General features: G+C 38.2%; 1 protein-coding gene and 2 pseudogenes across 1 annotated transcript; 1 reads left to right on the forward strand and 2 right to left on the reverse strand.

Annotated features, from left to right (window-relative positions):
• Positions 1-1,021: 1,021 nt before the first annotated feature.
• LOC110200570 (olfactory receptor 56A4-like) lies at positions 1,022-6,299 on the reverse strand. Its single transcript, XM_020975931.1, has 2 exons — positions 6,054-6,299; positions 1,022-1,717 (listed from the first exon to the last, which is right to left on the reverse strand). The coding sequence occupies exons 1-2, from the start codon at positions 6,297-6,299 to the stop codon at positions 1,022-1,024; spliced, it is 942 nt and encodes a 313-aa protein (XP_020831590.1).
• A 6,448-nt stretch (positions 6,300-12,747) lies between these two features.
• LOC110200538 (olfactory receptor 56A3-like) lies at positions 12,748-19,099 on the forward strand (annotated as a pseudogene).
• A 1,056-nt stretch (positions 19,100-20,155) lies between these two features.
• LOC110200569 (olfactory receptor 56A4-like) lies at positions 20,156-23,422 on the reverse strand (annotated as a pseudogene).
• Positions 23,423-24,112: the final 690 nt, after the last annotated feature.

The raw sequence follows: 24,112 nt of genomic DNA on the forward strand, positions 1-24,112 counted from the left end.
TAACCCTGTAAGTATTTAATTGTGATATCAGGCCATTGGTCAGTTACAAGAATGCCAGGCCACTGATGTCTCACTGACTGAACAACCAATCAATTAACATTAGGTGCCTACCCTGTCTCAGGCATTTTGCCAAGTATTAGGACTATGAAGACAGAAGTGAGAATCATCCTTGCCCTCACTGAGCTTACTTTCTGATAGGATAAATAGCATGTACATATACCAGTATACACAGAATATATTCAAAATGAAAAAGAGATTGAGGATGGAATACAGTAGCTGGGTAATTCAGGAAAGGCTTCATGAGGAAAGAGACTATTGAGCCAACCCTTGAATGAAAGCAGGTATTCTAATAAGGCAAAATGAGGAGAGCACATATTCTAGGAATGGGGGAGAACCAATGCAAAGGCACTAATTATGTATGTGGAATAATAAGTAGACTAGTACTTATAGCTTCTGTACATAAATGATGAATAAAATATTTATTGAATGGAATTAAATTTGAATATACATCTAAAACTTCTGTCACATGATTATTTCTTTAATGATATATTGCTTCCCTGTTTCTTCCAATCTTGTTCCAATTTCTCTCTTTTTTTCTTAATAATCTTCTCTTCTCAATGAGTTTGGCCTTATATTTCATCCAATGTTCAACTTCCATTAAATTCATTTCCTTACTGACAGTCTTCCCATTACCAATGAATATCTGTGAACACCTTGACTACGCAGACCTCCTGTCCACAGAATGTCCATGTAACAATGGATAATGGGGGAAACAATTTTTAAAAGAGTAATTGTGAAGTTTGATGTGGGGTATTGGCATATGGCTATTCACATAGTGGTTGAGTGAGTAACTGATCATCAATGATTTGAGAGTAAAAAAGAAGGTATGGGTAGAAATGGAGTTTAGGGGTAAAAAGAAAGAGTGAATGAGGGTTCAAAGGTTCCAGGATTAGACCATGGCTCAGAACAATCCATAGGTTTCCTTAAGTCTTGAGGGATATGAATTATATAGCTTGGCTCTTCACTTCTTAACTTTCAGCAATTTCAAAATACCATGCTTGATTTCCTGAGTTCGAACTCCATAGACAATGGGGTTGATGGCTGGTGGAATGAGGTGGTGCAGAACATTGAGAAGGATGGGGACATCTAGAGGGATTTGCTTTCTAGCCACATTAGCAATGACCAGAACCACAAGCAACGTGTAGAAGAAGAGGATAAGGATGAAGAGGGAGCCACAAGTGCTCAGGGCCTTTGTGGCTGCTGCCACAGAATGTAACTTCAGTACAGCCTTCAGGATGAAGCAGTAAGAGAAGAAAGTTAGCACCAGGTCAGAGCCCATCAGGCACCAGACGCTCACAAACTGGTAGAGTTTGTTAAGATGAATATCCCCACAAGAGAGTAGAACAACAGAGATGTTGGCACAAATGCAATTTTCTATTACATTCCCTGAGCAGTAGTCCAGCCGGGCAGCTAGGATTGGGGTGGGCAGTGTAACCAATAAATTTCTAAAGATTATAAATATGGCAGCTTTGACCACAAACTGCTCAGTGATGATGGATGGGTAGTGCAAAGGTTGACAAACAGCAACATAGCGGTCATATGCCATGATAACTAGGGTAAAAGATTCCATGGGTAGAAAGGTATTCATCATGAACATTTGTAGGAAACAGCCTGTGAAGCTAATGGGCTTCATGTTGAACCAGAAGATAAGTAGGACCTGCCAAAAAGCAATCAATCAGTCAATCAACATTTGTTAAGCACTTACATGACAGGCATTCTGTTAAGCTTTAAGGATACAAAAGAAGGCAAAAGACAGTCCCCGCTCTCAAGGAGCTCACAATCTAATGGAGGAGACAATATGCAAATAAATGTATACGAACAAGCCCTATATAGAATTAATGGGAAATAATTAACAAAGGAAATGCACTAGAACGCTAAAATTGAGAGAATTGAAAAAGGCTTTTTGTAAGTGATGGGATTTTAATTAAGACTTCAGGGAGTCCAGTAATCAGAGTCGAGGAGAGAGAACATTCAAATCAGAGAAAATGCCTGGAACTGAGAGATTGAGTGTCTTGTTCATAGAAAAGAAAGGAGGCCTGGTGTCACTGAATCAGAGTAAATAATAAGGAATAAGGTATAAGAAGGCTGAAAAGGTAGGAGGTGCTTTGAATGCTAAGCAAAGAATTTTGTATTTAATCCTGGAAATGATAGGGAGTTTATTGAATATGGTCAGGGTGGTAGGATTAGACCTTCACTTTCAGAAAATCATGTTAGTCACTGAATGGACGTTGGATTGAAATGGGAAGAAACTTGAGGTGGGCAGACCCACAAGCAGGCTATTGTAATAGTCTAGGCATGAGGTGATGAGGGCCTGCACTAGAGTAGGGGCAACATCAGAGGAGAAAAGGGGTTATATTTAAGAGATATTTCAAAGGTGAAGTGGTCATGCCTTGGCAAGAGATTAGATATGAGAGATAGTGAGGAGGTGAGAATGGTTCCTAGGTTGCAACCCTGAAGGACTGGGATGATTGTGTTACCCTTTGGGGGGAAGATAATGAGTGCCATTTTGGACATGTTTAGTCTAAGATATATATTGGACATCCTGCCATTAGATGTCAGAATGCCTGTTGGAGATGATATTGGAAGCCAGCAGAGAGGCTGGGGCAGGATAGGTAGATTTGAGAATTGTCAGCATAGAGATGATAATTAAATCCACAGGAGCTGACAAAATCACCAAATGAAGTAGTATAGCAGGAGAAGAGGGCCTAGGACAGAACCCTGTGGGACACTTGTAGTTTAGAAGGCAAGATCTCAATGAGGACCTAGCAAAGAAGACTGAGAAGCAGTCAGATAGGTTGGAGGAGAACCAGAAGAAAATGGTATCCTGAAAACCTAAAGATAAGAGAATATCAAGGAGGAGAGGGTGATCAACAGTGTCAGGTAACATTTAGGGTGGGGTGATTCTCATAAATCTTTTAAAGATGTCACCCTACACAACCTTTGCACAATAGGTTCCACAGTGAAGGCCACACCTCATTCAGAGAACTTCAGAAACAGAAATAGCTAAGGCTAAAAAAATCTAATGACTCCAAAAGAATGACCTGAGAAGCTCTGTTCTGAGAAGAGTCCAAAGGTAACCAAACTTGAGAAAACACTTTTATGAAAGTTGTCAAAGGCTGCAAAGAGATAGGATAACATTTAGATTGACAAAAGACCATTGGATTTGGAAACTAAGTGATCATGGGTAACTTTGGAGAAAGCAGTTTCAGTGCAATGATAAGGTCAGAAACTAAATTATAAGGATTAAGAAGAGAATGAAAGGAGAGAAAGTAAGGGCACATGTTGTAGATGGTCTTTCCAAAGAGTTTAGCTACGAAGGGTAGAAGATATATAGGATGATAATTAGCAGAGATAGCAGGATGAAGTGAGGGTTTTTTGAGGATGAGGAAGAGATGGGCATGTTTGTAGTCAGTAGTGAAGGAGCCAGTAGACAGGGAGAAATTGAACATAAGTGATAGAGAGAAAATGACAGATGGGGCAATGTGTCAGAGGAAATGGGATGGAATAGTACTGCTTTAACAGGTCTAGAGGCTAGCCTTGGAAAGGAGTAAGGCCACCCCATCATATGAGACAATGGTGAGGGATGAGATAGTGGCAGAAAGGATATAAGTGATATGAGATGGGAAAGATGGCAGAAGATGGAGCTCATGGCGAACAACCTCAATCATTCTTTTGTAAAATATTAGTCAAGCTGAAGGGGAGTGGAGGAACCATGAACTTTTTTTTTTTATTATATTTGAATTTATTTCAAATTTAAATGCAAAATAATAAAAGAAAAGAAAAACATTGCCATGTACACAGCAAAACATAAGACAGGATTTAATATAAAGCAACACATTTCCATTTCAAGAAAACCTATGTAATAAATATCACACATTATTTTCAAAACTGTCCATCTTTTCCTTGCTTCCTTGTATATTTTCTTTTGTCCTCTTCTGTGCAGTTTTTACTTTACTTTTTTAGCCTTTCCCCTCCCCCCAAAAAGGCTACAATTAAGCATGGACATACACACACACACATATACATGTATACACATATACATATACATACATATATACACACACATACATACATTCATACATACATATACATAGATATCCATAAATATACTCATATATGCACATATACACTCAAATGCATATATGTAAGATCATGTTATGCTTATTTCCATTTGTCATCTGTTTCTCTGTAAGTGGATAGCATCTTCTTTCATAAGTCCAAGTCTTTCCATATTTTTCTAAATCTGCCAGCTCATCATTTCCTACTCTAAAGTAATATTCTGACCTGATCACATTCTATCTGGGAGATTGTCTATGAGAGCTTTTCCCAAATTTTTCTATACTCCCTTTACTCTTGGCTACATAGGTTTTATTTATACAGGAAATATCTAATTTAAAATAATCAAAATTGTCTGTTTTAAACTTCAACACTGCTCTCACCTTATAAGATAGTTTAAGGTCTGACACTACTGAATCTCATTCTTTCACATCTTTTTCCCCTGGTTTCCTTGAAGTTCCTGACCCTCTGCTCTTGCAAATAAACCTTATTATTATTTTTTCTGACTCAGATAATTTTTAATAATTTAACTGAGATGGTATTACATAAATAGATTAAATAAAATTGCCATTTTTATTATATTAGCTATACCTAGCCATGCACAATAAATATTACTTCAATTATTTGAATCTAACTTTGTATAAAAGGTGTTTTGTTTATATTCCTGTAGGAACCATGAAAGTTTTAAGGAGGGATAAAATGGTTTGAAATAGTGACTTCATGAGGCAAGTATGGAAGGATTGTTTAGCAACAGTGAGGCCCAGTTAAGATTATATAACAAGAATTTCTAGTGGATCCAGTCAGAATGGTTGCCTGATTTTCTCCATCTTCATTCAGCAGCATACATGGTAGCTGGGAAATCATAGGAATTATCCAAGATGAGGCTTGGCAGGAAAGTAATAGGCAACATGATAACTGGTCTAGAGATTCAAGAAGGAAAGACAGTATAGAGTTGAATTGGTTTACCAAAGGGTCAAGATGGGGAAAAGAGGAGAGAGTGGCTAGTGTAGGCAAGATGGCTTAGGAGAAAATTTACAAGGTGAGGGATTGGAGATCACGGTGAAAATGAAGAGTAGAATTCAGGAAGAAAAAGCAGAGGGAGAGATGGAAAGCCAATAGGTTATGATTGGATAAGGGGATTTGGGAATTTTTGAACATGAAGGTGGCATATATGTAGGTGATGGCAAGATCAAGGATATGATCTTCTTTTTGTGCAGCTGAGGTGGGGTGGAGGAACAGCACATCCTTAAACACTGTTCTCCTTATATTCTGCAACTACCCCAAGTCACTAAGCTTAAAGTATTTCCATAATCTCTACCAAGATCGATGTAACATTGCCCTCAACTCTCACCAAACATCTTAACTACAACCTCAAGATTACCTCTTATCATTTCAGTTTTGGGCCTAAACTACCAAGGGATTAGACTGAATCAGGCCTAGCTCACCACACCACGATTTTTGCTGTTGATATTATAGATAACAATAAAGATAAGTACATGATAATAATAATAATTTTTCATTGCTATGGATTGAGATTTTTGTTTTATGTTTAATTTAAAATTTTGTCTGATTTCTCCATGTGGATTTTCAGTTTCTTAAGGCAAAGATTTTACTTTCTCTTTCTATATGCCTACTATTAGGGTCCATGAGTAGTAGTGATAAACTGAGTTATTGCCTAGTCAATGTTCATGGAAAATCAAGTTGATTTGCTCAATTTACTGCATGATTTTGGAAACAACTATAGCCATATGACCTTGGGAGTGACAGGGACAGTGAGTTACCTCAGAGATGGTGATGATTGAAAACTCTAGACAATGGCAGAATAAAATGACCAGGCTTAGGCTTAATGGTGACAAAAGAATCTCAAGATGACAGTGTCAGTGGGTTCTGAAAGGTAGTAAGTAACCTCTGGAGTAGCTCTCTAACAGGAATCTTACCTTGGGGATGACAGTGAGGCAGAGTATGATATCTAGCAGGGACAGAATGACCAGCAGGTAGTACATTGGTTCATGCAGAGAAGCCTCTTGATGGATAGCCAACAATAGCACCGTATTGGCCCCCAACGCCAGCATCAGCAGTGGGGTCAACGGTACAGACAGCCAGTGCTGCACATCCTGCATTCCAGGGAGACAGAGCATCAAGAACTCAGTCACCTGGGTTGAGGAGTTGGGTGACAGTGCCATGGCTGGTGGGTAGTTCAAGACCTGACTAAAAAAGAAGAGAATTATTCATCCTTAGATTGCCACCCCTTTAATATGAACACCACCTAAATCATGGTTCTTTTTTTCTTTCTTTGGCTTAACAGGAAGGAAACTTTTCCAGTAATGAAAGCTATCCTACAATGAAATGGGAGACACTAGGAGATGGTGAGTTCTTCATCACCAAAATTCTTCAAGCAGAGAGGTTAGATATCCATCTGTCAGGAATTCTATAAATGGGCTTCCAACTTTATACTTAGGTGGTGCAGTGGATTCAGCACTCAACCCAGGATCAAGAATGCCTGAGTTCAAATCCAGCCACCAGCATTAATTAGTTGTGTGACCCTGGGCAAATCCTTTAACCTTTTTAACTTAGTTTATTCATTTGTAAAAGGGGGATACTAACACACCTACCTCCCAGGATTGTTATGAGAACAGAATGAGATAATATTTGGAAAGTGTTTTATAAACCTTAAAGCATATATAATTGTTATTTATTATTATTAGATAACAGTTGGATTAAATGCCATCTGAGTCCCTTTCCAACTCTGAAATCCTGTGTTTCTTAGTCTTTTCCTCCCTCCTCTTCTTTCAGCTTCTGCCCAGCCAAGCTGGCCAGACCGCAAAGTATCCACTTTTTGGTTGTCTGGGTTAGTACATTACCTGCTTTCTGGCCCAGTAAACATTACTGAACAAAATTACAGCTTTTGCATCCCAGATAGAACAATCATCTCCATTGATGGTATGGTCGCCAAATACTCCAGAGCTAAACTAGGGAGCAGATACTGGGGGAAAGGAGGATCAGCATTTAATGATTAGCACCATTTAGCACTCTATGCAAGGCTGTGCAATGCTCTAAAACTCTTCTGTTACCTCTAATGCTTAGTAAAGTTGTTTTTTATACAACTATCAAATCTCAGAGGGCATCTACTTCAAACTACATGAGTAGGCATCTACATCTCTTGTTAAGTCATCATGTAGACTCTCCTTGAAAGCCTTCAGTCATGGGAGACTCATCACCTTATGAAGTGTTTTTTTTTAAATCTTTGAGCTGCTGGTGAATTTTTTAAATTAAAACTATTTCCTGATGCTAATTCAAGGGAAAGACTTAATGAACCCATAGTGAAAAAAATGTGAGGGTACTGGTAACAGCAAAAAAAAAGTTTCCAGTGCCTTTCTACCCTCCCTTTAAACCTGTTCTCATATGTTCTCATAACCTCACTGGGGGTGAGGGACTATGATTGCTCCAACTATTGTCTGGAAAGTAGGTGGCCTTTTATAGGGAATGTGTTAGAAAGAGTGTATATCAAGGTTTAAATAATAGCTTTTATGGGGAATATGGAGAAAAGACTACAAAAGTATCAGCTCCTGCCCTTTCCACCTTCCATCCCTGACTTGTTGGTATTTATTGGAATCACAGCAGGGAATTGTTATGAACATACAACTTGCAAAAGAAGAAATTCAAGTTATCAATAAGCTGTGAAAAGAGGCTCCAAATCACTGATAATAAGACAAAAGCAAATGTAAAAAAAATCCAAAATTTCATTGACGTTTACAGATTAGTGGGAAAAAATGTCAAATTTCTTAAGGGCCTTTGGGTGAACAGGCATACTAATTCACTGTTGATGGAGCTGGGAATTGATCAAACCATTTTGGAAAGCACTTTGGAACTATAGCCCCAAACTGACTAAAGTTGGATCACTTTGACCCAGCTATACCATATTTAGTTATATACCCCAAAGGAAGCAATGACAGAGAGAAAAACCCATATGCACAAATATTTTTATAACAACTTTTTGTTATAACAAAAAACTGCAAAGAGATTACTCATCAACTAGGAAATGACAATGAAATTAAGGGACATAAATGTAAATCAATAGTTGTGTGCCATAAAAGATGGCTAAAAGAACAAAGTTTTTAAAAATCTGAAAAACTTGCATGCAGAATAAAATGAGCAGAACCAGAACTATTTATTGTATACAATTATGTAAAGTTAAATAACTTTGAAATATTTAAGAATTCTGATCAATAGCTAATTATGACTTGAAAAAACTAACAATGAAACATGCCTTCCAACTTTTGACAGAGAAGTTATACACCAGATGAGCAGTACGAGACTTAGAACAATTCTTTAATAAATGCTTGTTAACTCAACTTGACATGTGTTTTCAGACACGGTCAATTACGGATTTGTTTTGCTTGACTGTATTTATTTGATTTAAGGGATATCTTCTACTGTAGGTGAGGGAGATGTTAGGTAGTGACATCAGTGAAATAAAAAGAAAGGAAAGAACATGAATAAAGCATAAAAATATAGAATAGAGAGCAGAATGAATTTTGAAGGACATATGAATAAGCAAAGCAATTTTATTACTATCATGTTTAATTTAATATATGTAATTAAAATAATTGAAGTTCATAATTTTATAAATGATGCTTATTTCTAGTCTTTGCATATTGAAATAATAATTTGGTTGATGTTTCAGTTCATAATTTCAAAATATGTAATTATAATTTAGATGGAAATAAAAGAGGTGACATCAGTCACATCCCTTGAACTACTTAAGCAGGTCAAAGATAAAACTGATGGATGAATTGTATAAAAGCAGATGTTAAAGAAAAGTTTGGACATGAGGTCCTGCTTTCCTTACCTTTCCCTGCCTACATTTCAATGCATCATTGGTGCATGATGCAGCCTGGTCATTATCAGGATGGTGGTCAATTCACTAATAACCATGGCACACCCTCTCCAAAGCATCCCATTGGTGAAGGGTATGAAAAGTGCCCTTGATAGATGTATTACCCTGTCTCTTTCAACCATGCCCACCAGATTCTCTTATCACTACTCCCATTTGTAAGGGGAGCAGAGGGAGTAACTGAATGGTGACCGCTTCACTATACACCATAGCTTCTCCCTTCACCATTCCTAGGTGTTTCAATGGCTAAGGACATGAAAAACAGCTCACTGTATGGAAGTCCTATCCTAATAGAAGGATATAATTATTATTCTTTGGAGATTTTCAAGCAGAGGCTACATCATAATTTGTCAGGTATGTCATAGTAGGGATTCCTTTTCCATGTGTGTTCGGCTAGATGGTTGCTGAGGTCCTTTCCAATTCTCAAATTTTGTTATTCTGTGACCATGATAATTTCAGTACATATCACAGAGACCATCCCTACAGAGATCCTACTGGCTAAAGAAAAACACAAGAATATATTTGTGGATGTCCTACTGAGTCATTTAATTGTGTGACAGACCCCCAGTCATCCCATGGTTCCAGATCAATATTTCTCCATATTTGAATCTTTCTAAGCAAAAAATAGTGCTGTTATTCCAAGCTCAAGTGGCTGGGTTAGGAGGTAGTTTAAATTTCTAACATCTCCTTCTAGATTTCTCTTCTACAGGTATACTTTCTAGTTATTTTTTTCATTCAGTCACTGTGATATTTGAGTCCACTTGGACATCATCAAAGAATGGGGATTGTGTTTGTATTAAGCAAATCAATGAGAACTAGTATAGCCCAGCACCTATCCCCAATCTCCTATCTCCCAAAATCTTTGACAAGCAAACATGAATACTTACAGAGGTCTTGTTGTGCTTTCAAACTATAACCCTCCAGTTTAGTAAACAGCTACCCAGACAGGCGGACAACTAAGGCTATGCAAACAATTTTATGAGGGTGAACTCCTTATGACAATACCAGCATTCTGAAACATTTGGGCTGCACCATTTCCCAAGTGAACTCTTCTTTATAATAGAGACCATGCATAAATACTATTTCCTATGGTAAGGGGACCTCAGGGCCTATCACATGAAAAAGGAGAATTGAGAGAATTAGAGTCTCTCCTGGGGCACGCAAAAGTCATAGAACTTCTGTTGAATTAGTCCTAAGAGTGAGCATTGTCATTAGAGAAAACCCATTTGGTGATGCATATGATTGGGTGATCCTCCTGGGGTAGGAAAGTGTTACTCCTATTGAACACAAGTTGCTTGAACTATTTGTTATAGACATATTTTTGAATGTGTGTATTCATATGTAAAATATTTTCAAAGGAATTTTATTTTCCCAACTTACATTATAATTTCCATAATATGTGCCCACAGGGGAAAAATATAGTCCTACTTAATGAGCAATCTAACCATTTGGACCTGCATACTGATCATAAGCGTACACAGTCCTTAGCAGAGTACCTGACACATAGTAAAACACTTACACACTTATTGACTTACAGCCATACATTTTTGACACATTATATACTTCTTACCCATTTCAAGGAAAGTCTTTATCAATCCCATGTATTTTGTTAAGCACATTGGTTGTGAAAGCATTTTCAGGATAGGTGTGGGGCATACTCCCCATATTTATTTAATCATTATGCCCATTCATTAATAATTATTGGAAATCTATAGTTACTGCCACCCCTGAATGGATGGCCATCATACATCATCAATTAATCAGATAGGGCTTTGAGGGAAAAAAATGACATATAAAACAATTTGAGAAAGATTAAGAACTATACTTTGTAGTATTGTATTGAAATAAAAGAAGAATTCAGGAAGAAAAAGAACAGTCATGAAGAGTTGTAATTGAAGAAGGTCACATGAAAGAGGTGACAACTTAGCTCAAATTAAAAATTGGGTATTATTTGAATAGATGAAGGGAAAAGAAGAGACCATACCTAATGAGTACTGTCAGCTTGAGCACAGAAATGACTCTGGGAAAAATAAGGGAATCACTGAAGTGATTAACTGGGGGAGGGGGAACATAATATATTGAAGTGGAGGAAAATTGAGAAGAAAATCAGAAATGCTTCAACCCGTTTGTCCATCTAGGGTGCATGTAGGGTCTAACCCAAGCAGTCTACTGTAGGATGAATTGTGGTGGAGACTGAAAGGGTCATATGTTGGTAAAATTTACTTAGCTTGGTAGGTATGAGTATACTCGATAGGACAGGAAAAAACCTGACAAATTATGAGATAGAGAAGATGTATTCTGCTCCAAATCACATTAGAGTTACATATAATAAAAAAAGAATTCAACTACTTAGTAATTACAGTAGGATCACAGAATCATAGATTGTTAGACATTGGTGGGAAAATAGCATCCATCAGTATCCATCTATATTTGACAGAGTCTTCTCAACCAAATGCCTGACAAGGGGCCAACCAACCTTCATTTGAAGATCTCTGGTGAGGAGGAATCTGCTATTTCTTGAAGTAGCCAATTCTACTTTAAGATAACTCTAATGATTAAGCCATTTTACCTTATTACAGCGCTCCAGTTTATCTAGGATCTCATCAGTATGAGCATTCCAATAATGTAAAATAAGCAATCCATACCTGCCATCCCATTGTGTCAATCAACATGCATTTATTAAATGACTGTTGAAGGGATTAGAAGAGCAAGTGGTTGATTGTGGGAACTGAGTGACCCACACTGACTCCATCTTTTGACTTAATTCTGGAGCTAGCTTAGTTCCCTTTCTATTCAATGCTAGTTCTAGTCCAATCTACATATTATGAGAAAACTTCATTCAATTATGGGAATTAGAAGAAAACCTTATTTTATTATTTGAACCTAGCCCTGCATGACTGGAAAGCTGAACCACCTCTACCTGCTGCTTAGAGACCCTTAACTAAAAATCTAGATTATGCTGACCAAAAACCCAATCAGATCCAAAGACTGATACAAGAAGTTTTATCACAATTGTACACATCAAGGAACCCATATGTCTTATCTGAAAACTGTTCCTGTACTGATCAATCCATTATTGTTTCTATTTTCCCATGATTGTTCACAGATACTTGCTGGGAATGGGACATCTATTTTTCTGATTTTAGGGAGTTGCACCTGTTCATTCTCCGTCTTTAATGTGGAAAGTCCCTAATCTTTCCTCCAATTAGAAATCACATTACTTAATCTATTCTGGTTAATTGTTTCCTTTTAATTAATTGGCCTTATTTGATTAAATGTTTTTAACATATAAAAATCTTTTTCCTCTTATAGTTAGGGTCCAGCGACAAAACTGAAGAAAGCTACTGATTCCAATCTGTTATGTAATTGGCATGCATTATTTAATAAAGTGATATGCTCAGAAGCTGGAACCTTTGTTTCCTCAGTCATTTCATCTTTCTCCTGCCACACTACTCGGTACTGGGCACTGTGACGAACTCTGAAGATACAATGAAATGTAAAAGATAGTTCCCACTCTCAAGGAGCTTACTATCTAATGGGAGGAGACAATATGAAAATAAGATATATACAGGATAAATTGTACATAATCAATTAAAAGGAGGCATTGGCATTAAGGGAGAGAGCAAAAGGCTTCTTACAGAAAAGTGAGATTACAAAAGGTGAGATTTTTGCTGACACTTGAAAGAATCCAGGAAAGTTAGAAAGTACAGGTGGAATAGTGGGAGAAAGTTGCAGGCATGGGGATAGGAATTAAAAATGCCCAGAGTGAGGAAATGGAGTTTCTATTTCAAGGAATAGTAAGGAGGTGAGTGTCACTGGATTGCAGAGTACAGTACATAGAAGGAAAGGGAATGTAAGGAATAAGAAGACTAGAAAGACAGGAAGAGATGAGATCATGCAAGGCTTAAAAGCTAAACAGAAGACTTTATATTCTACCTTGGAGGTAATGGGGAGACCAGGAGTTTATTGAATGGAGGTGGGAGGTAACAATCATATCTAGTCTTTAGTCAGATCACTTTGAGAACTGAATGGAGTATTGCCTGGAGTAGGCAGACTCAAAGCAGGGAAACCAACCAACAGCTTATTGAAATAGTCCAAATGTGAGATGATAAGGGCCTGTAACTCTTGTCCATGTTCTTGTATAAATTCGTGACATGAGGTCAACACAGTTTACTAGGGCCTGTCTTCCAGACCTTTTAACACTGTATACATATTAATAGAGAACATGGCCTTTCAATTAGTAATCTCTCCTCATAACTATCACCAGCCCACCATTTTTGTTATATATTTTTCTGATGACTTCCTTTACCATGCTTCTTGTAAGTAATTTCTTACATATAACATATCATCACCTCTTTGTGCCCTTGAAATATGACCAATAAATACTTTTAGCTCACTTGAGTTTTCCAGTACCCACCATTAATGGTATTATTAGATCAAATTCTTTTGAGTAATTTAGAATTTCAATGACTGATACAATGATAATATTTCTTGGCCTATACCCCAAAAATATCAAAGAAAGAGGAAAAGGACTTATATGTGCAAAAATATTTATAATAGCTCTTTTTGTAGTTTTTCATTTTTTTTAAACAAAAAAGAGGTGTTCAGCTATTTGGGAATAGCTGAAGGAATTATGGTATATTAATATCATGGATTATTGTTGAGCTGTATAAAATGATGAAAGGGACAATATCATCAAAACTGTGAGTGAATTGCTGTGGAATTGAATGAGTTGAACCAGAAGAATGTACACAATAACAAAAGCATTGTACATATGAAAAGTATGATCCACCTTTTATTGAGAGATGATAAGTCTCACAATCTTGAATGTCATTCTTGGACAAGATCAATGCAGGAATTTGATTTGACTATGCATATTTGTTACAACAATCTTTTTTTTTCTTTTTCTTTCAATGTATATGGTGGGTGGGGATGGGGAGCAGTGGAACTTAGAGGAAGAGGAAGACCTGGTACTGTTGTTGTTATTCATTCCTTCAGTCCTGTCTGACTCGTGGTGACCCCATGGACCGTAGCACACCAGGCCATTCTATTTTTAAATGACTCCTAAAATCTAAGCTCATGTGAGCTGCTTTCATGACATTATTTATCCATCTCATCCTGTGCTAACCCCTTTACCTTTTGCCTTCAATCTTTCCCAATATCAGGATCTTTTCGGTGAGTCCTGCCTTCTCATTATGTGGCCAAAGTATTTAAGCTTTAGCTTCAGTATTTGTCTTTCTATTATTAGTCTGAATTAATTTCTTTAATTATTCACTGATTTGATCTCCTTGATATTCATGGGACTCTCAAAAGTTTTCCCCAGCACCACAATTCAAAAGCATCAAATTCCATAGTGCTCAGCTTTCCTTACAATCTAACGCTCATAGCCATGCATTACATACACTATTACCAGAAAGAAAAACTCTGATTATACAGACTTTTGTCAGCAAGGAATATCTCTGTGTTTTAGCATGCTGTCCAAATTTGCCATAGCCTTCCTTCCATGGCACAAAGGTCTTTTAATGACATGGCAGTTGCCATCTGCAGTGATCTTTGAGCCCAAGAATATAAAATCTGACACTGCTGCCACTTCTCCCTCTTTGCCAGAAAGTGACAGGGCCAGTTTTCAGTTAATGTTGTTACAAGACAGCTTTTACACTCTATTCTTCCACCTTCATTAAAAGGCTTCTTAATTCCTCAATTTCTGCATATCTGATGTTTGCATTATACTAATGAAATTGCTCTCTTATATGTTAAGGAAGCTTTCCTTAATCAACACATCCAATAATCTTTTTTTCTACCCTCTTTTTTGAACATTCTTCTACACTTGTCAATGTAAACTATTCTTTCTTATTATGCTTTTATCCTTTCAGCTTCCAGAACAATACCCTCAAATTGTTGTCCTACTATTTTTCTAACCATTCTTTTTCCCTGTTCTCATACCACATTCTCTTTTTGTCACTTAATTATGGGTATGCCTTCCTATTGGTCCTCCTTTCTTTTTACTCCCCATTGGTGGTCTCATATTCAAGTTCATGGCATCAACCATCACCTTTATGGAGATTATTCTCAGTTCTATGTCCACCCTAATCTCTCCCAGAGACTCACCTCCCATATTCACAACTTCTTGTTGGAGATCTCTAATTAGACAGCCTACCAGCACCTCAAATTTAATATGTCCCAAACTGAACTCTCCTTTTCTTCCCCAAAACCTTCCTTTGCCCTGAGAATGGAAATTAAGGGAAAGAGAGAGAACAAGGCTTAAAATTTTGGGGGCAAAAGGTACAAGAGAAAAGGTTTTTCTGTTTTTTTTTCTTCGATAGGAAACAAATGTAGTTAAAGTTAAGGAATTTATACAGCAGGAGATATTTAAAAATAATGTGTAAGAAATGGAATGACTGTGCGAGCAACATTATAGATGAGGTAGAGATGGAGAGGATAGCTTGAGCAACAAAGAAAAGAAAATCTTCCCCTGATACTAAAGAAGAAAAAAATTGGTGAGAACCTTGGGAAGAGTGGAAGAGAGACATTGAGTGAGTTCTTCATTCCATTAGAATGTTGTGTGTTCCTATTTCCAGGCTTAGATCCAAAGGAAAGCTGAACCCTCAGAACCCACACCACGGTATTGCCTAGCAATAGCTCCTCAACAACTGAGGCCTCTGAGTTTCTCCTGAACTGTTTTGTCAGATCTCCAAGCTGGTAGCACTGGCTGTCCCTACCCCTGAGACTACTTTTCCTCCTGGCCACGGGGGCCATTGCCACCTTCCTAATCATCGTCTGGAGGCCGCTCTGAATGGGCCCGTTTACTACCTACTCAATCTGCTTTATTTGCTGGACATCGTGCTCTGCCTCACTGTCATCTCCAAGGACCTACTCAACTTCTGGTTTGACCTCAGACCTATCAGCTTCTCTGCCTATTTCCTCCAGATGTATATTATGAAATACTTGGCCATGGAGTCTTGTACCTTCTTAATAATGGTGTGTGACAGATATGTGGCCATTTGCCATCCCCTTCAATATCCATCCATTATTATAGATGAATTTGTTGCCAAGGCTGCCATGTTGATATGAGCCTAAAATGCCTTCCTCACTGTGTCCATACCCATCCTCTCAGGCTGCTCTACTGCCACTCCAATGTCATTGAGAATTGTATCTGGGCCAAGTTATCTGTACCCAAACTATCTTGTAATGTTACAATCAACTGCCTCTACAATTTGCAAAGAGGATGGACACTGCTAGAGTCTGGCCTCATCCTCATGTTCCCCTCCTACTCTTTCATTCTACAAGCTGTGCTGAGGCTTAAGGCTAAGGGAGCTGCAGCCAAGGCCTGAGTTTCATGTGGCTCCCACTTCATCCTCACAATAGCAGTTCGGGATCCTAAGAGGATGTGGGTAACTGCTTCTCTCAAGGTTCTAGCTCCAAGGATCTCAATTTCTAGTATTTTAGGTCCTGAGCACCAACCTGTGCCCTCCTTATTAACAATCAGTCTAACTGGTAATGATACTGCTTGCCTAGTTGTTATCATAATGCTTGCCTTCTCAGTGGATGCAGGGGAGGAAGGGTTGGGAGGGAGGAAGAGAATTTGGAACTCAAAAATGAAAAAAAAAAAAAGGAATGGTAAAAATAAATAAATAATATATTTTTTTTTATAAAAACAATCAGTCAGTACCTGGTGGTCACTTGAATTCAGGAGTCCTGAGCTGTAGGTAGGGCTAAAGTTAATCAGGTGTCCACACTAAGTCTATCACCAATATAATACCAATATCAATACCAATACAAATCCTCTAGGAAGAGAGGGCCACCAAACTGCCTAAAGGAAAGAGAACCAGTCTAGGTGAGAAAAAATGGAGCAGATTAAAGCTTCTATGCCAATCAATATTGAGATCAGGTCCATGCAGCAGCCACAATTTACTTTTAGATACACTATTTACTCAAGAAGAAGTATGGTAAGAACCACTGTTTTGTAACATCAGTTCTAGAACCTGGGATGCACACTCCCACAAATACATATTATTAAAATAAGGGGATTGGAGGAGATGGCCTCTAGGTTCCCTTGTGGCATTAAATCTATGATCATATTATCTGTGTGACCTAGACCAATTTATTCAGTTTAGGAAAAGCTATATGATGTAGTACAAAAACAAACAAATAAACACTGCATTGGGAGTCTAATCCTGTATTTTAGTTCTGACACTACCCTTTGGCACTGTAATAATAAGTAAATCCTTGCACTCTCTATACCTCAGTTTCCTCATATGTTAAAGGAGTGTTGGGCTACTTCATCTCAGAACCATTTTCTATCCCTTAAATTTTGTGTTTTTCCCTAAATCCCCACATCATGATCTGTAAAATGGGAAGATATTATCTCACATGGCAGTATGGTAGAGGGAATTCCTATTCAGTTACTGACCTTCCAATTCTGAGCTTCTATGATCACACAGGCTGCCTGAGCTAGCATTGCTCCAAGTCAGGGAAAGGAAAGCTACATCAGGAATTGAAGGAGAGGCTATTTAGCCTAAATTTTAGTCCTTGTTTCCAACACCTATTAACTGTCACTTTATCTTCTTTAAAATATAATTTCCATTTCAACACTGATACTCTTATCATCTTCTCCAGAGGACTGTTAGAAGTATTAGATGAAATAAGATAAAAAGTTAGATGGCCAAATGGATAGCACTCCAGACCTGGAGTCAGTAAGACCTAGGGACAAATCCTGTCCTAGGCATTTACTAGCTATGTAACCCTGGGCAAGTCACTTAACCTTTTTCTGCTTCAGTTTCCTCTTTATACAATGAGGATAATAGTACCTACCTCTCAGAGATGTTGTAAGGATAGATGAGATAATATCTATAAAGTACTTTGAAAACTTTAAAGCATTGTATAAATGTTAGCTATTATTATTAAATAAAGATAATAATTCACTACCCAAATCACAAGGTGAATTTAATTCAACAACCATTTATTAAGTTCCTAATGTTTGCAAGGCATTTTGCTAAGCTTCAGGGATGTGGGGTAGGGGGAAGGAAGAATCCCCACACTCATAGAACCTTTACAACATGTACACAGAAAAAGGTGGCATAGAGTAAAGTGGCAGAAAAAAGGGAAGGTTTCATGATGCTTGAGGTGAGTCTTGAAGAAAAATTAGGACGCTAAGAGGGGATAGTGAGAAGAGAGGTCAATTAAACCATTGGGAATGAACAGAGGTAGGAGATAGAATTTTGAATGTTAAGAAAGCCTTATAGTCTGGTTTACCTAGGACTAAGAGTATGTGAAGGAGAAATAATGCTGTTGTTTGTCCTTCATTTTCAAAGAGGACCAATGACATCATTAATTGCTGTAACTGGATTTCAGGATATGTGACTAAACGAAGACCTCCTGGCATGTATGAAAAGATATTTCAGCAGCAGAATAACATTCTTTTAGCCCTTTTAGATAAGTAGTAATCTAAGTGGTTTGGGAGCTCTCAGAGGTTCCAATAAATAGGATCCTTCCACAACCATCTCATTTTTCTTTCCACCTCCTTGACCCCAGAATGTTCTGATTATGATTTCTAAAGACTTTCCAGTCCCTCTGATTCAGCCCTGTGGGAGATCTTAGAAAGAAAATTTAATCCTCTACTTCTTCCGCTGGTGTGCTGTGCTTGAATTTTGTTGACCTAAATTGAATTGAATTGCATTCTTGCCATCCCTCATGTTGTGAAAGCTTCAGAAATTGCAGGGGAATGTTCCACATATTCCTGAATAAGAGATTAAGAGAATATCCTGGCATATGGGGCACTGTGTTCACAGCATCTCCTAAAATGTGCTTATAATTCTGGATGTTATAATTGCTTATAATAAATGAAGGGAATAAGAGGAGGAAGAGAGAGAAAGTTACGTATATTCTTTAAAACCCATGTTTGTTTTGTTTAAATGAAAAGATAGCTACAATGCATTGTTTCCCTAAAATCTGACTCCTGAAATTAAAGAAAAACAAAGAGGTTCTCAGCCACTACCAAACCCTTGAGCTTTTTACTTCCAGAACTACAAACTGAAGGCCACAGTATTTGCCCCCTATTTCTCCTATGAATTGAGGATTCCCCTGTCATAAATCAATATTGGCTTTATACTCAATTATATAAAATAAAATCTGGGAGGGGGGGTATTTTTCCATTTATTTCTGAATTCCTGTGCTTCTAGAAAGGTGTCCTGCACATAGTAGGTATTTGAGAAATGCTTAATGTACTAGACTTGAATATGCAAGAAACTATGTTACAATAGTGTAAGGAATTTCAGAACAAATTATGTTACAGGTTAGCAAATTACCAGTACAAACTGTGCTTACAGAATCCAGCTTTTTTCTGCCTCAGTATGTGTCTTAATTGGAGAGTTCTTGACTCTAAATAGTCCTTCCCAGACCTTTCTCACTCAGCATCCCTCAGGCCATAAAATCTCCTTTCGTCTTTGTGCTGCTGTTTAGAACTCTCTTCTTAAGATTTGCTGGTCGCCAAGGAAGTGGTAACACAGCATTTGAAGCCAGGTGATCTTACTCCAAAACAAGTGCTCTCTACTCTGGCATATGCTGCCAGTCCACATCAACATCAAACCATTTTCCTCCATGTCTTCCAATCTTTCTCTCATTTATTACTTATTCTCTAAGTTGAAATAGAATGACAACACCCACTCTTCACTAGCAGAAAAGCAAAGAATTTCAATGAAGGTAGAAGCTGAAAGCACTGGTTTGAACTTATCTTTCAACCTCTTTAGCTTCCTTTTAGTTTTCTGCCTGCCAGTTTCCCCAATATCAATGAATATTTACACATATCTAAATTAAATACAAACCTCTTCTTCACAAAATGCCCAGGATAAAAGTAGTCAGTAAGACAAAGACAATTATCACAGGACTTGTGCGGGTTTGAATTGCGGTCTTAGCATATGGCCATGCATATGGTCATTATCAATACTAGTTGAGTAGATAACTGAGAATGGAAAGGGGTCAGGACAGGTGAGGAGTCAGTTTGACAATAATGATAAAAGTCAGAGTGGAAGTGGGGTGGAAGAGCCACAGTGAGACGAGCATAGGGGATTAGAGTCTGCAGATTAGACTATCTCCAACTATTCCAAGATCTCCCTGAGCCCTAAGAAGCATGAACTTTAGCCTGGCACTTCACTTTCGGTACTTCAACAATTTCAAGATGCCATGCTTGATTTCTTGAGTGCGAACTCCATAGACAATAGGGTTGAGGTGGTGGAATGAGGTGGTGCAGGACATTGAGAAGGATGGGCACTTCAGCAGGCACCTTCTTGCCAGCTTTATTGGTAAAGATGAAGACCAGCAAAAGTGTATAGAAGAAGAGGATGAGGATCAGGTGGGAACCACAGGTACTAAGAGCCTTTGTGGCTGCTCCTCCAGACTGTAATCTCAGCACAGCCCTCAAGATGAAGCAGTAAGAAAGCAAAATGAGCACTAAGTCAGAACCCAGTAGGCACCAGACACTCACAAACTGGTAGAGTTTGTTAAGATAGATATCCCCACAGGAGAGTCGAGCCACAGAGATGTTGGCACAGATGCAGTTTTCTATTACATTCCCTGCACAGTAGTCCAACTGGGCAGCCAAGATTGGAGTGGGCAATGTGGCCAGTAGGTTGCGTAAGATAATGAATATGGCAGCCTTGACCACAAACTGCTCAGTAATGACGGATGGGTAGTGCAGGGGATGACAGATAGCAATGTAGCGGTCATAAGCCATGATCAGAAATGTGGATGACTCCATGGGCAGGAAGGTATTCATGACAAACATCTGTAGAAAGCAGCCTGTGAAGCTAATGGGCTTCATGTTGAACCAGAAGATGAGCAGGACCTGCCAGAATCATCACCCTCAAGTACTGTTCTTATATTTTGGCACCAACAACAGGTCAGAAAGCCACAGTAGCTCCCTCTTGTCCATTAGATTAAACCAACATTGCACTTCAATACATTCTAATTTTACTTCACCTTTTCCCTTGAAATGTCTCCTCAACCCCACCCAGTCCAGTCTTCTCTCTCTCCCTTTCATCTGACTTGCTAATTCCCATCCCTCAGGATTTAGTCTTTGTCCCTCCACTATTCCCTCCCTTCTTTCCTCTTCCTATCTATAACCATCACCTCTTTTAAAACTCAACTATACATTTATCTGTACTGGGAAGCTTTCCAAATCTGAACATCTCCATTGCCCTGTACCTTTCTAGTCTTTGTGACCTTGGATTGAGCTATATTCATGGTATCATAATATTGGAGGCTGCAAGAAACTTTCAAGATTATCTAGTCCAACTCCAACCCCAATATTTTACCACTGAAGAAACTGGCAAGCTAGGTGACTTACTCAAGGACATAATGACATTATGAGAAGTGTTAGGGTAGTATGAGAGGCAGCATGGGATAGTGGACATATAGCTGACCTCAAAGTCTGACAAGGTTCCCATCTCTGACACATATTAGCTGTATGAACATAGCAAGTCCTAACCTCTAAGTGTTCTAGGAAACTCTTTGAGATTATATGTTGCAGTGAAGGGGCTGTAAAGATCTGATCCCAGGTGTACTGATTCCAGATAGAGTGCTCTTCCCTCTACACTACCCTATCTTCCTAACATTATTGTTAATAGTGTAATAATATCATCAGCTTGCTCATATTACTCTTCTCTACCGCTCTCTTAGAAAAGGGTAAATTGAGAGTAGGGAATGACCCTGGGCGGGGGGAAGGAAGGAGGGTAAAGGTACAACAGATATCTTTAAACATTGGAATGGCTATTCCTGGGGGGAAAGACATTTCTTTGGCCATAGAGGGCAGAAATAAAAGTTTAAAAGAGGCAAATTTCTACTTGTAGTGGGGGGAAAAGATACTGGCAACTAGAGCTATACCAAAATGTAGTGGATTGGTTTGGGGTGGGGGTCAGAGATTCCACATTAGTGTAGGTGTTCAATCAAAAAGAAAATGACCATTTATCAAGCATGTCATAAAGGAGATTTTTTTCATGTGCAATAGGGAAAATATTTTTCAATATTTTTGAAATTAAATTTAAAAAACTGAAATCTTTTCAATATTTCATATGCAATGAACTAGATAAACATTAAAGTCCCTTCCAACTCTCAAATTCTCTGATTCTTTGAGTCTCAAGATTTATTCTTCCAGCTTCTTAGGACAATAACTTTGTTTTTGGTCCTGTTCTTTAAGGAGAATTAGGCTGTGTAAGCAGTGGTGAGAACTCTGGGTCATATGGCCATCCAGATAGAGCACTAGACATTTTCTCTAATCTTCACAACCTTTCAGACCTCTTCAAAACATAAATTATGCAGTAAAGATATAGCAACGTCAGCTCTCTGAACGGTCTAAGATAGAGGTGTCAAATACACAGCCACTTGTAACATTCCTTAGTAAAGCTCAAACTAAATTAAAATGTAATTAAGAAATATTTCATGAAATAATTAAAATATTATAAACATAAATAATATGTGGCTTTCTAAGGCAATATATGCCTGTAGGGACACTTATATAACATGTAGTGGTCACTCACTTCTGTTTGAGTTTGACACCGTTGATCTGAGATACGAAGAGCCCAAAAAGTACCTTTAAAAATCCAAGAACTAATATCTAATTGAATCTAATTTTTTCCTCCTTTTTTCTTTATCCTACACCTTTTAAAAGTACTATTTCTTCTATGGGAAGGCTCTCTGTGAGGAAGAGGGGAAGGGACAGCAGAGAAAACTATGATGATATAAAAAACAACATGTCAAGAAACTTATTTTGAGAAATAACAGTGGTTACATACTGAATAAGTATCTGGACTTGGAGATACTGTAAAGAAGTTAGAAATGATGTTGAGTTGATGACTTTGGGATTGGTAATGACCATGTGAATGATTAGATATAACCCTGACTGACTGACCCTGGGGATAATGGTGACACTATCAGTGGTAGAATTACAGTAATGGATTAGGCATGAAAGAATGAGTAATCATAGGGAAGAGAACAACTAAATGACTTTGGGGAGAATGGTGACTGAATGACCTTCGAGATTTTGGTAATATTGCAGGATCTTGAGATTTATGGTGACAAATGGCTTTGGGGATGACAGTGATTAAGCAGGTAAAGCCAGGCATGTCAGTAAGATAGTGACATGTGTGATAGCTGACAAATCAAGAGCCTTACCTTAGGGATGACAGTTAGGCAGAGGATGACATCCAAGAGGGAGAGGATGGCCAACAGGTAATACATCAGCTCATGCAGAGAAGTCTCTCTCTGGATAGCCAGCAACAGCACCACATTGGCCCCCAGGGCCAACACTAGCAGGGGAGTCAGTGGTATTGACAGCCAGTGCTGTGTGTCCTGCATCCCTGGGAAGCAGATCATCAGAAACTCAGTCACCTGGGTTGAAGAGATGTTGATTGATAAGGCCATGGCTGGTGGGTGGGTTGGCACCTGGCTGAAAGAGAAAGGTAATTAATTCAGTCTTTGGCTTCCTAGGCAGCTAAGAGAAGCAATAGATAGAGCACTGGGCCTGGAGTGAGGAAGATCTGAGTTTAAACTTTATTAGCAGTGTAACCCGGGGCAAATCACTCAACCTCTGTTTGCCTCAGTTGCCTCAACTGAAAAATGGAGATAATTACATACCTACCTCACAGGGTTGTCATGAGGATTAAATGAAATGCTACCTGTAAAATGTTTAGCATAGTGTCTGGCACTTAGTAGGGGTTATATAAATGCTTATTCCCCTTCTCTTGTTGCTACTCCTTGAGTGTAAACAGGCACACAAATCCTATTTCTTCTTTCCTTTCTTCAGCTCAGCATAAGGAAAATTGGTAACAATTAGAGCTATCATACAGAGTAATGCACTGCCTTAAGTGAGTTTTCTATCACTAGGGCTCTTCAAGCAGGGTCTCCACAATGATTTTTCAGAGGGATTGCCTATTTAGGTATAGATTACAAGGGTGGAACCCTTCCCATCTTAGATTTTGTGATTCTTCAGAGATTCCTATAACTCTTTCTTTGTTCCTCTCCTTTTATACTCTCTCTAATGAGTAAGAATGTATAGGGACAGGACAGAAAAGGGTCCAGGAAAGTCAAAGGTTTGGAGCATCCAAAGACAAA

The sequence above is a fragment of the Phascolarctos cinereus genome, unplaced genomic scaffold (genome assembly GCF_003287225.1).
Source record: "Phascolarctos cinereus isolate Bilbo 61053 unplaced genomic scaffold, phaCin_HiC Scaffold_726;HRSCAF=1367, whole genome shotgun sequence".
Lineage (NCBI taxonomy): Eukaryota > Metazoa > Chordata > Mammalia > Diprotodontia > Phascolarctidae > Phascolarctos > Phascolarctos cinereus.